Source organism: Peromyscus maniculatus, chromosome 9 (genome assembly GCF_049852395.1).
Source record: "Peromyscus maniculatus bairdii isolate BWxNUB_F1_BW_parent chromosome 9, HU_Pman_BW_mat_3.1, whole genome shotgun sequence".
Classification (NCBI taxonomy): domain Eukaryota; kingdom Metazoa; phylum Chordata; class Mammalia; order Rodentia; family Cricetidae; genus Peromyscus; species Peromyscus maniculatus.
In genome coordinates, this window is record NC_134860.1 from 7123856 (window position 1) to 7137340 (window position 13485).

General features: G+C 50.3%; 1 protein-coding gene across 8 annotated transcripts in view; it reads left to right on the forward strand.

Moving 5' to 3' along the window:
• Btd (biotinidase) overlaps nucleotides 1-12560 on the forward strand; it is a 32717-nt gene extending 20157 nt beyond the window's left edge. For 4 of the 8 annotated variants that reach the window (XM_015989584.3, XM_076544285.1, XM_042284421.2 and 1 more), the window contains exons 2-4: nucleotides 6160-6418; nucleotides 10124-10273; nucleotides 11087-12560. In XM_015989584.3, coding sequence (XP_015845070.1) covers nucleotides 6160-6418; nucleotides 10124-10273; nucleotides 11087-12259 — 1582 coding nt within the window. In that variant the 3' untranslated portion in view covers nucleotides 12260-12560. Of the gene's footprint in view, nucleotides 1-3548; nucleotides 3646-6159; nucleotides 6419-8082; nucleotides 8276-9740; nucleotides 9872-10123; nucleotides 10274-11086 lie in introns of those variants that run through there. The other 4 variants (XM_042284422.2, XM_006996243.4, XM_042284424.2 and 1 more) reach the window with 4 other exon arrangements.
• The last annotated feature ends 925 nt before the right edge of the window (nucleotides 12561-13485 follow it).

Below are 13485 nucleotides of genomic sequence, written 5' to 3' on the forward strand. Positions count from 1 at the left end.
CTGTCACATGCTTCCTCTTCCTCCTCATCTAGGAACTGATGGCATCAGGATCTGTGAGGTTTTCTGTTCCACTCTTGCTGGACCTAGTCACCTTTGCCCACATGCACCCCTCCTCTCCACGGGAGAAGCGGCCTTTGCATGTTACCTGTAGGACTCTTGCTTGAGCTTCTGTGGGTTGTCTTTCTTTCTCACTTTCTTCTTTACTTAGTTGTAGTGGGTTTTGTTTTGTTTTGTTTTGTTTTGTTTTGTTTTGTTTTTTTGAGACAGGATTTCTCTGTGTAATTTTGGTGCCTGTCATCTCGCTCTGTAGACCAGGCTGGCCTCGAACTCACAGAGATCCACCTGGCTCTGCCTCCCAAGTGCTGGGACTAAAGGCGTGCACCGCTGCTGCCCGGCAGTTGTGGTGTTTCTTAAATACTGTCCTGTGAAGGGTTGTCATTTTGATGTGAGGAACAGGATTCTTTGGCCCGTTACCTGCTGCCTGCTTCCGTGTCTTCAGGTCTCCCTCCTGAGGGCTGGCAGACAAGAGCACCGGGTGAGAGAACTGGCCGTAGCAGATGTCTGGTTCTGTCTGCCGTATACTAGAGCCGATGCGTCCATCGTTCACTAAGACATTGGTTACCCATCATGCATTTAATAGAAAAAGGCCGCCTTCACGCTGCCTGCTGAGCTTGTCCTCCCTGGCAAGGTTGACAGGCGTCTCCAGACCAGTGGTGTTGCCACGTTTGGGTCTTTCAACGGTGGTTCTTATGACTTAGATTTTAATTAGTTCAACAGGAAAATAGAGGAGAAATCTCCACCATTCGCTATTGACGCCTAATTGAGGCGCACTTCAAATCATTTTAAGACAAATTCTCAGTGTATTGCCCAGGCTGGTCTTGAACTAGGTTATCCTCTTGCCTCAGCCTTCTGAATAGTTGGGATTATAGTTTTCTGACACTCTTCCCTTCGTGCTCAAGAAACACTGAAATCTGCCTAGATTCCCTCAGCCCTGTGGGGAAAGCACCTGAGACGTAAAGGCAGTTTCTGACTCCTGGTTTAGGAAGTCCAAACCCTAACCAAGTCAGATGTGTTCGGTTTTCTCTCGTCGTTATGAAGTAGATAGTAAGCTATTAGAAGTGAAAAGGAGACAGAGCAGGAAAACAAACCCCTCTGCTTCTGCCTGGCAAACACCCACAGGGCGTAGTGATTCTCGGGAGGTCCACCAGGTGGCAGTCACACCTGCAAAATCAGCCAGCTGGGTGTTCTCCCATGCAGTGGTTCACACATAGACCCCAAGATTTAATTTAATTTTTAATTCAAATGCAACGGACAACAGAAAAAATCCAAACTTCTGACTTTGTACCTTTGGCACTGTGGGAAGATGTTTACCGTAGTGGGCCAGGACCTAGGGCCTTGCACAAACTGGCCAAACGCTGTATTGCACAGCCACATCCTTACCTCGAGAGGTTTTACTCAATTGAAATTGTGAAAGTAGTCCCCGTTTGAGAGAAAGAAAGACAGTGTTTAGGTTAACGTGTCATAATGCTTGGATTTCTCTTTTAGTTTAAGCCGTTTAGTTAGTGAAGCAGAACTTGGCCCCTGTCCAAGGCACAGTGCAGAGCCATTTCTGCCTGTCATCTTCTTTAAAGTCACAGTTTACCAACGCACCTCAGAGGACTTGATCCTTTCCTGATTGTTCTTGTGGGTTCAGCCATGAATTCTCACCTCATCACTGGTTGTCACACTGTTTATTTACACTTGGCCTTTTCAGCTGGCTTGTGGGCTCTTGTCCAGGTCGCCCAGCAATGGCTGTCTCAGGACAGAAAGGCCAAGAACCAGTTAGTAGTTCAGTCCACAAGACTGGCTGTCTCTGCAGTCCCAGTCTGAGGGTGGGCTCCAGGAGGACTCCTGGAGAGCTGCTGGTTTTCAGTCTACAGTGGGATCCTGAAGAAGTCGGATTTAACACCAGCAGCCACAGGATAGATGAACTGGCCAGGTAGACTGAGGGCAAGCAGGCAAAAGGCAAAGTTTCTTCTTCCGTGTCCATTTATGTGGCCTGCTACCAGAGGTGGGGCCCAGACATAGATAGATCTCCCTGCTTCAAATACGCTGTTTAAAGAACCCCTCGAGCCGGGCAGTAGTGGCACACACCTTTAATCCCAGCTCTCAGGAGGCAGAGCCAGGCAGATCTCTGTGAGTTCGAGGCCAGCCTGGGGCTACAGAGTGAGTTCCAGGACAGGCACCAAAACTACACAGAGAAACCCTGTCTCAAAAAACAAAAAGCAAAACAAAACAAAAAAGAACCCCTCGAAGGGGTGTCTAGTAGCTTGGGTTTTAGTTGATTTCAGATGTAGTCAAGTTGACAACCAAGATGAGCTATATAACAAGTCCACCCCTTGTCAATTTGACACACAATCGCTTCTCCTTCAGTCATGCTTAATTTCCAAATGCAAACAAGAAATAGGTCATAATTCTGCTAAACACCTCTAGGAGATGTGGGCGGAGGAGAAGTGATGTGCACGGAGTCTCCGGTCCATTGAATACACATTGCTCTTCCTCTAATGCCACCCGCCACCACTTCCCACCTGCATCCTGTGCTCCAGCCATATAGCTCCTCTTGCCATTTCTTGAACGGAGAGGCCTGCTGCTGCCTTAGGCCCTCTGCATGGAGGCTCCTCCTCCAGGGCCTGCGTGCCTTCTCACAGCTGCCTCGGGTCAGATCTTTGCTCGGGTGAGATCACTGTCTCGAGGACCTTCGTTCCCCACACCGTGGAGACCCTACCCACTGTCACTGCCGCTCCTCTTTGCACACGCTGCTGTCTGACATGCAGAGATTGTTCTCGTTATGTCCAGCCTCCTGTGCATTCAGAGATGAGCTCCAGGAGGCTCTGTTTGCTCATTGATGCATTCCAGACATGTGCCTGGGCCTGGCTCAGTCGGCTAATACATGGGTGTCTGAAGTGAGTATCTTCCTAGAAATGGGGTACCTCAGAGCCCAGGCCCTGTCTCAGAGCGGAGCCTGCCCACAGAGGGCAGGTACATTGTCTCTACAGCTGTGGATTGGTCCAGGCCCTGCTACAGTTCAGTCCCCTGTGTCCTTCAGTAAAAGGACTATGTTACCATCATGTTGGGCCAGACATTTACTTATAGTTGTTGTTTTCTTTAGGGTCAAGGTCCTGACCATCTCCAAAGGTGGTTACTGGTTGGGTTTCCAAGAACTCCCTGGCTCCAGAGCCCCTTGTTCCAGGGAGCTCCGTGTCCCAGTATACCTGTCCATGTGGTGTGGTCATGAGCCAGCACCTAGCAACTGCCTAATCTATGTGTATCTGGAAGTGCTGGCTGCCCAGTCCTTCCCTTTCTCTCTGCCTCCCTCCTCCCTTAACACAGGCTGACCCTGAAGTCCCTGTGTAGGTAAGGATGACCTTGAATTTCCTTTTGTTTTGTGCTGTGTGGTATACGTGATGCATGTGCCCAGCATGTGCCCATATGTGTGCAGTGGTGGCCAGAGATCAACATCAGCAGTCTTCCTCTAGCATTCTCTACTTTTTTTTTCTTTTTTGAAACAGATCTTTTCATTGAACCAGGGTTCTAGTGGCTAGAGTGGCTGACTTCTGAGTCTCCAGGAGCAACCTATCCCCATCCCTGGAAGTGCTCAGGTTACAGGTATGCCACCATGCCTGGCTTTTATGTGGATGCTGAGGATCTGAATTTAGATCCTCTTTGCTCACCAAGCCGTCTCCCCTGATCATGACCTTGCACTAATGATTCTTATGCTTCCACCTCTTGGGTGTTGGGATTACAGGTGTGCATACCACCATGCTTGGTTTTTGCAGTGCTAGGATCAAAGACATGGCCTTGTGCATGCTAGGCAAGCACGCTGTCAGCTGAGCTCCATCTGAGTCCCCAGTCCTGTCCCTTTAAAGCAGAGCACCCCTTCTGCTGCTGCTGCTGAGGAGCCCTCCAGTGTCCTTGCTCAGCCGTGTTAGGTTTTTCCTGAGACTGTGTATGATGCCAAGTGCAGAGAGAGAGCCAGCCTCACGGCGTTAGTGCAGATGTCTCCTGCTTCACCGCTCTTTGGGAAGGGCAAACCCTCGCAGCTATTTTTATTGCAATTACTCACTCTCTCCTACCTCATTAAGCCTGAGTCTTGGAAGCATGAATGTCTGGTTAAATGTGCATAGCCTCTAATTATTGATCTACCTTTGTTCACACACGAATGACTGCAACTTAGGCTTTTCTCCTGGACTCCTTCTGCAAAGAATACAGATTTTACTTTCTGAAAATAGAAAGGAATGTGGTATCTTGCTGGTTCTGCGGTTTTCTTGTTTTGCTGGATTACAGTTAGATGTTCTGGATTAGAGTTAGATGTTCTGTATCTCGGGGCTGGGGTAAGGCTTAGTGGTAGAGCCCTAGGCTGCCATATGTGAGTTCCATCCCTCCCCTAATGTACACAGAGCCCTGTGTGCCCACATCTGTTAAACAGAAACTATGAAGGCCCTTCCTAGCCTGGGAGTTCCTGACTCGCCCCATAGGTCTCTACCTCAGCTTGTTTCCACACCTCTTCAAGAGGCCATCAACTTGGACTTTAAAAGTATTGTCACCATGACTGTGACCTCACCCAAGCTGCCCCATAATCATCCTTTCAAAATGGAATGCAAAGTAGATTTTTTGAGGCATGTAAAATTATTCCTTGGTGTCTTTGGAGACAAAGTTCCAATAAGAAAGCTTATCAATTATACTTTTGTTTCCACTCCAAAACTCATGACTGCTCACTCAAAGGCTCCTTGTTCCTGCCATAGGACATTGCTCCCAGTGTCCGGATGAGTGGCAGCAAACCCTGGGCTTTGTATGGGACATTTATTCCCTGGGGAAACAAATGGCAGTTTGAGATGGGATGGGGGTGGGAGAGAGAAGGCTTCTCCCTGAGGAGCATTTGATGTGGAAGGATTCTGAATGAGGATCTCTACATCTGTTTTGGCTTGTTTCTGGAACTTTTAGCCAAATAATAAAAAGAAACCTAGTAGCCCAGGGAGTCTGTTTGGAATATAAACATAAGCATTCTGAGTTGAGGTTTGGACAGATGTCATTTTTGGGGGTGGGGTGCCATATTCTTCTTAAAGAACAGCCCTGGGATTCCTTGATTTCCTTGTTACCTTGGTATTGAACCAGGATTCTTCTTAGGCAGTTGTCACCCGTCTGTCTCCACAGGGCAGCTGCTTGGCTGTGATACACTGCCTGATAAACTTTTGTGCCGGGGAGGGGCTTAGCTAGGAGGCCAGGGTGATTTTTCAAGGCAGAATTGGGCCATTCACTGGAAAACACTTAGTAACACATGCAGTGTTGGGGAGTAACCATTTCTATGTCAGGGGTAGGAGTAGGGGCGGGGGAGGTGGGGGGGGGTACACAGACGTGTCATTCACTTGTGTCTAGTTTCCTATGCTAAGTGGAGTCTTCTCACTACAAAATTCCAATTTATCTTCTAGAAAATTCCATGTTATCACTGCAAGAAGGACTTTATTTCCAAATAGGTTTGTTTTTAAGCAAGTGATTTGGAGTGGCAGAGACAAAGGTGGAGAGAAAGCAGTGGCTGGCAAGGCCCACTCAGGTTCGAGGGAAAAGCCTTTGCAAGGGAGACTGGGAGACTTTTGTATGGCTGCCCTGCCCTGCAGATACTAGGATTCCAGCCCCCAAATAGACTGCAGAATTCAGCTAGGAAGCTGCTCTGCCTTCAGGAGCCTCAGGACCATCACTGTTGTCCTAGAGGGCTGACCTGTAGCGATGAGTAAGAAGGCTCCGACAGAGCGTTAAATATATGACAGAAATTGTGTCCAAAATTGCGCACAGTTCCTGCAGCGCACAGTGTAGGCGCCTGGCTAGCAAGGCAGTGGCGCACTGCAGGCTTCCTGCGTGCTGCGTAAGAAAACAGAGGCAAACACCGAGTCTGTTTTGGAAATGTTCTGAAACCAGTCTATTAACACAGCGAGTCGTTTGAAAGGCAGCTCTACGTGTTTGGAGAGAAACACACGGGCTTTTATTAGGGACATGAAATAAACTCTTTGAGCCACAGCATCGCTGCGGGCGAGTGTAATTGCCAGGATTAATAAATCACAGCTGCGAAAGTTCAGTCCTTGGCAGCCTTCCTTATTCAGCTCTTCTCCCCTTGCCGGTTCATTCCAGATTTATGGTCTGCATTATGTCTGGAGCCCGCACCGCGCCTGCTCTCTTCCTCCTCGGCTGTTCCGCGCTTGCGCTGGGCATCGCCTTGGTCTCACCCGAGCACCACCGCAAGGCTGAGTACTACATGGCTGCGGTGTACGAACACCGGTCGGTCCTGAGCCCAAACCCTCTGGAGCTCAGCAGCCGCCAGCAGGCCCTGGAGCTCATGAAGCACAACCTGGACGTCTATGAACAGCAAGTGATGGCTGCAGCCCAGAAGGCAAGAGCCGCTTTCGGGTCCTGTCACAGAGCCAGCTGCTCTGAGCGAGGAGAAACCCCAGGTTCTCAAGGTCCCCCTGAAAAATCGGGTCAGCTTGCAGATCTGAGTTGACGGGTTAGCTGACTGGCATCTTGCTACCCAGAAGTTAGTCAATGGACCAACCAACTGCCCATGGCCCCTTATTAAATCAGGTCCCACATCTGACTCCAGAGTCAGAACCAGCATGTTAAGCAAGGTCATCCCCCAAGGAGTGTTTTCCCCAAGTTGAAGAAGCCCTGCCTAGGTCTTTGTGTGCCTTTGCCTAGGATCCAATGGTGTAAACAAGAGCTAGGGTTTGGGTCTGGTGCTGTAGCCAGCTGGTCCAGAATGGGTTCAGTTTGGGCGGTAGGAATTTGCACAGCCCACCCCTGGGGGACTATGATATTTACAAAGGAAAAACAAAACAAAATAAAAAACCAACACCTTGAAAACCATTGAGCGCAGTGAATTCCATGCTCCGAAAAGCATTCCGAGCATATGGGAACTTGTAAGCGCCCACAGAACTGCTGCCGGCTGTCTGCACATCGTCTGGGGTGCACTCCATCCACATGGAGAGCCCTTAGTCCAGACAGGACAGGACCCCAGGCCCGCACCTTTGCAAGCCAGAAAAGGTGGAGGTGGAGGATAGGCTCCCCTGGGACAGGGAGGAGTGCTGCCTTTAGAAGAAGCTGTGGGGCGGGGAAGGCTGGAACCAAGAGAATCTGAGCTTCATCCCTGCTGGTGTGGTCACCAAGCCCAGCTGCTTAGGAATGCCTGCTGCGCAGATTGAGAAGAGAGTCAAACCCTCTGCCTCTGCTGCTGGCGTAGACCTGGCCATGCCAGCAGATCCCATCACCCCCATGCCCACACCTCGTGACCTGAAAGGACACAGCTATCACTTCTTGGTGCATTTTAAAGTCCCCGGCTAGTTAGTGTGTATGGTTCGGCACCCTCATGGATGGCACTCTGTTGTCCCAACTTGGCACCTGGCTTTGTGGCCACCCTCAGTAGCTCAGAACACACTATTTTCCAGGTCCACGTGTTCCATTGTGCAACTTCTGGGAAGGTTTTGACCATAGTCTGACCCTGAGCTCAGAAAAGCAGCGGAATTCCACCTTCTGCACACCTGGAGGTAGTTTAGCTGCCCCGGTCCCCCAGGAGAGGACTGAGCTTCCAGTCCTCTTCAGGCTTCTGCTTAGAACCCTGGGCACATTCCCACTGCTGTATGACAGGGTGGTGGCAGGCTTCTCTCAGCACCCCTGCTCCAGATGCTGTTCCCAGGACACTTCTGGCAATAACACCACACTGTGTTTCCAGGGCGCTTCCTTTGACACAGAGCCCCCCCCACACACTTGGGCGGTCAGCTGACAACCCGAGCAAGCCTCCTCCTCGGAGCTGCTCACCGCTCCGGCCTGTCGGGCTATTTAGGGACCTTTTCCTGACATCCACATAGCATTCACGCATTTGATACTTATCCCATTTATGTCTCTGCTGAAGTCAGTGTAAAATAAATCCCAGCTGTACCTGTAGGCCTCCTACCAGCACTGACCCACACAAGGGCAGGTCCTGTGGAGGAGGCTCTTAATGGCACAGTGCCACCTCAGCACCTGCAGGTTCACCTCTTCTGGCAGGATCCTCCATCTGTCCGTGGCGCCTACCAAATGGAGCTCTCCGCTTGGAGCTCCCATCGCGGTTCTGTGAGCAGCGCCAGCTGCTCAGCTGCTTATGCGCTCTCCGGCGCCTCAGCTCCTCGGCCGGGCTTGTGGCTTGGAGCTCCACAGCAGACTCCCTGAAGACAGGAGCTCCTCCCAGGCTCCCCTGGCACAGAGGGAAGACGAGGTACTTGGATATAGACTGTGCAGTTAGTTCCAGAGGTTGGTGACCTTCATTCCCCCGGAGTCCTTGACCTCATTGGGCCTGTCAGAATTCAGCCGAAGCCACGTAGTCACTGTATAGACAGAACTGAAATGGCTGGCGCCATAAGACACTCTTCAAAGGTTTTTGTTTTTGTTTTTGTTGTTGTTGTTTTCTGAGTAAAGGAAAACCTCTCTCCAAATATAAAGTTAAAAGTGTGACTCCCAGCCGGGCGTTGGTGGCGCACGCCTTTAATCCCAGCACTCGGGAGGCAGAGCCAGGCGGATCTCTTGTGAGTTCGAGGCCAGCCTGGGCTACCAAGTGAGCTCCAGGAAAGGCGCAAAGCTACACAGAGAAACCCTGTCTCGAAAAACCAAAAAAAAAAAAAAAAAAAAAAAAAAAAGTGTGACTCCCAGCGGGGTGGTGGTAGCACACGCCTTTAATCCCAGCACTCCAGAGGCAGAGGCAGGTGGATCTCTGTGAGTTCCAGGACAGCCGGGGCTACACAGAGAAACCTTGTCTCGAAAAACAAAATAAAACAAACAAACAAATAAAAAGTAAACCTTTCCCCGCTCTTTAACCCAGGGGTTTCACGTGTGAAATTCACTTTATTCTAAGGAAATGATCAGGGAGTCAACTAAAATCACAAGCACCTCTCAGTCAGGGTGGTGACCACAACACACACAGATAGCTGCCGCATCTGTTTTTATTGCAGAGGTTGGGTTCAGACCATCAGTGGAGGAGAAATGGTGGCCTCTTACGTGTGAGGTGGCCATTACAGATGGCATTTCTGAACATTCTCTATGGGGAAGACAAATGCTACAGAAGATCCCGTTTCATCTGTACCCAGATACGCGCAGGGGAAAGGACCAGCCGAATCACACAAGCATCTTTGTGTGATAGGACGTGAATTCACTTTTTTTTTTTTTGGTCTTCCAAATCTTTTCTGGTTAAAATTTGGAGCTTTTATACCCAGGAGGGGGAAACAAACCCAAGTGCGGTCGCGTTGGCTGAGGAAGTGAGTGCTGTGGCGCCTGCTATGGTAGAGGGCAGGCCTCCGCTCTGCTGCCTGCCGCCTCCACCCTCTGCACTGGGCCAGTGTTCTAGGCTTGACATTTGAATCAACAGAACCGGAGAGCCCTGGGAGAATGAGGTGGGAAGAGAGCCGAGGGCTGCCCAGTTTGTTTCTCTCTCCCTGGGTGGCCGTAGATGCTCCGTGTGGAGAGAGGCCTACAGATCAGCAAGAGCCTCTAAAGGGACTCTCCGGTCCCCAGTGGGAGCTGCTTTGTGTTCAGCACATCATCCACAGCCCCCAGAATCCAACTGTGATTACTCAGTGGAATCTTTTAAACAAATGCTGCAGCCAGGCCTCACCCACATTCCAGTCCGCCGTTTTATGGATGGGCCTCCACATCAGTGTTTTTCCAGAAGTTCCAAGTTCCGCAAATGTCTTAGACATGGGAGGATGGGTGAGGACTGCTGGGCTGGAGACAGCCCGTCTGTGAACAGGCCCAATATTCTAGGCGCTTCACAACTGGCCCAGCTCCCACTGTACCAGCAAGAAGGCAGCCTGTTTCCTTGGTGAGCGCCGTGGGCCCCTCCCTCCAGCCCCACATGCTCATGGTTCTTCTTAGAGGACACTGGCACATGTACGGCCATTGTCCAGCACTTGGGCGGTCAGCTGATGGCTGGAGAGCAAGCCTCTCCATCCGAGCTGAGAGTCAAGCCATCCATCACCTTTACAGCCCAGGGCAGTGAGCTTGCTGACGTTTGGCAGCCAAGGACCTGGTGCTTCCTTACCTCACAGCACTCTCCTCTGCTTTCCGCTTACAGGGTGTGCAGATTATAGTGTTCCCAGAAGATGGCATCCATGGCTTCAACTTTACAAGAACATCCATTTACCCATTTCTGGACTTCATGCCATCACCCAGGCTGGTCAGGTGGAACCCATGTCTGGAGCCCTTTCGGTTCAACGACACCGAGGTAGGTGAGGAGTCCAGCAGGCTGAGCAGAACCAGGTCCATGGCCAAAAGCCACAGCATGCTGCCTGAGGTTTGAAGGAGGTTTGGGATCCAAACCACCAAACCCGAACTCCTCAGGCCCTGTGCTGACAGGGGACATTACTCAGCTGTTGGTCTTTTCCTTAAGTCAAGATTAAACAAAGCGGCACTCTAAAAGTCCACCTCCACCACTGCCTGGCCCTCACCCGCTCCCTCTTCCGGAGGCTTCCCACAGTGGTGTGCGGTGGGTGCTTCCTCATCTTGCCCTCCACTGACATCCTGTCTAGTAGGAGACAGCCTCCCTTTTTAACTCTTGCTATTTTAAGCACTGTTTCAATGAATATCCTGTATATTTGTATGCATGTTCAAGTTTTCCCGTAAAAGTCTTGGAAATGGAATGTCTCAAAGGCTAAACACCTTTAATGTGTTTTCAAATACTAAATTTAGAGATTAAGAGATGCTTATCTCACTTTCTGTATCTGCGGTGCTAGCTTAGGAGCCTGTTTTCTGCCCCTGGGTTAACAAAGGATGGAATACTGAGCTTTCCCAGTCCAGCAAAGGTGAAAAATTCTCCAACTTACCCTTTGTTGTCACTGTTGAGTGTAAGCGTCGCTGCAGAAGCTTCTTACCTTGTCCTGTGAACCACCTGTTCATATTCTTTGTACGCTCTCACAAGTCTTTTCTTCCTGACTTATGATAGTTGTTTATATAAATTAGACACAATGCAGGAGCTTTTCTCCCAAAAATATGATCCCAAGGGCAGGATTTAAACTTATTTTATTATTGCCCACTGCAGGTTCTCCAGCGCCTGAGTTGTATGGCCATCAAGGGACAGATGTTCTTGGTGGCCAATCTGGGCACAAAACAACCTTGCCTTCACAGTGACCCCGGGTGCCCACCTGATGGGAGATACCAGTTTAATACAAATGTGGTGTTCAGCAACAACGGGACCCTTGTTGACCGCTACCGTAAACACAACCTGTACTTTGAGGCAGCCTTTGATACCCCTGCCAAGGTGGACCTCATCACCTTCGACACTCCCTTTGCTGGCAGGTTCGGCGTGTTCACTTGCTTTGACATCCTGTTCTTTGACCCCACCATCCAGCTCCTCAGAGACGCTGAGGTGAAGCACATTGTGTACCCCACAGCCTGGATGAACCAGCTGCCACTCTTGGCAGCCATTGAAATTCAGAAGGCATTCGCCACTGCCTTTGGTGTCAGCGTCCTGGCAGCTAACATCCACCATCCGACTCTGGGGATGACTGGCAGTGGCATACACACCCCTCTGAAGTCCTTTTGGTACCATGACATGGACAACCCCAAAGGCCACCTTATAATTGCCCAGGTAGCCACAAACCCGCTGGGCCTTGTTGGGACAGAGAATACAACCAGTGAAATGGACGCATCCCATAGTAAGTTCTTAAAAATCCTGTCCGGCGACCCATACTGTGAGAAGGATGCCCAGGAAGTACACTGTGATGAGGCTGCCAAGTGGAACATGAACGCACCACCTACCTTCCACTCGGAGATGATGTATGACAATTTCACCCTGGTCCCTGTCTGGGGAAAGGAAGGCTACCTCCAGGTCTGCTCTAACAGTCTCTGCTGTCACTTACTCTACGAGAGGCCCACCCTGTCCAACGAGCTGTATGCCCTGGGCGTCTTCGACGGACTCCACACAGTGCATGGCAGTTACTACATTCAAGTCTGTGCCCTGGTCAAGTGTGGAGGTCTCGGCTTTGACACTTGCGGGCAGGAGATCACAGAGGCCCAGGGCCTATTTGACTTTCACCTGTGGGGGAACTTCAGCACTTCCTATATCTTTCCTTTATTCCTCACCTCAGGGATGACTCTGGATACCCCTAGCCAGCTTGGGTGGGAAAATGACCACTATTTCTTGAGGAAGAGTGGACTGTCCTCTGGCCTGGTGACAGCAGCCCTCTATGGGCGGCTGTATGAGAGGGACTAGGTGGTGTGTGGTCAGGGGGATGGGCCGCCAGCGTGCCTTTCCACAGACCCCACGTGCTGGGACCATCTCTGCCCAGAGGGTGGGAAGCCACTTCCGTGGGTGGCACTGGATCCCACCCTGGGAACTGTAAGAAGATGGGAGAGGCAGTTCCTTCTTCCTTTCCACATAATGACTGAGACATTTTCTGGTATTTTCTATTCACATACTTTTTCAAGCCACACCTTCTTCCCACTACACAATTGGTTTTAAATGCTAAAATAAAAAATAAACATCGGTTGCTACTTTACAGTTCCACAGAGCACTGGTTGGTTTGGTTTCGTTTCATTGTTGATCTAGTGACACACGGTGTCGGTATTCTCTGAGCCTCAAACACTTTCTGTGGTAAGAAACAGATTCTCAAAGCACAAGCTGTGTAAGAGGACGCCATGGTAACCGGTCCTATTCTGGTCAGCAGGGACTCTGACCAGCTGAGGTGGCAATACCAGAGCCACCTCAGCGTCAGGAGTGTAGCCCTAGAGACAGCTCTTCCAAACAGAGGAGAGGCTTTCTCACAGGTGCCTTGCTGTCAGTGGATGGATGTGCAGGCAAGCCTTGGAGTAACTGGAGGAGTGTGGAGCTGGGGAAGGGGAAGGGGCTGGAAAATGTTGAAAGGGCAGGCTAGGAAAACATGAGTAATAGAATAATTCCATCCAAGGCATCTCATCCAGGGACTCCAGAGACGTTAATAAATTGGTTTAGCTTGCTCAACTCTGTGGGATACAGTGAGACCGCTCTAATTGAATTTGCACCCAAGAAGTCGCCTTTGTTGCAGAGAGGCAAGGGGCTCCAGAAAGCTAAGCTGTGGGAGCTGCCTGGCCAGCCTGCTGCCGTCACACATTTTTGCTCAGCCCGTCACAGCAGGTGTTTTCCAAGGGCCCACAGAAGCACAGGGCAAGGGCTGCCCACAGTAACAGCTGCACACCAGAAACGGAGAAACTACGGGTAGTATAGCGAAGATATTTATAGGCCACTAATACCTAATTTGCATCCAAAGTTTCAAAACCATTTAAAAAATATTTTACTTCTATACAGAGTAATTGTTTCTATTATACTTTTTTTTCTTTTTGGTTTTTCAAGACAGGGTTTCTCTGTGTAGCTTTGTGCCTTTCCTGGAACTGCTTTGTAGACCAGGCTGGCCTTGAACTCACAGAGATCCGCCTGCCTCTGCCTCCCGAGTGCTGGGATTA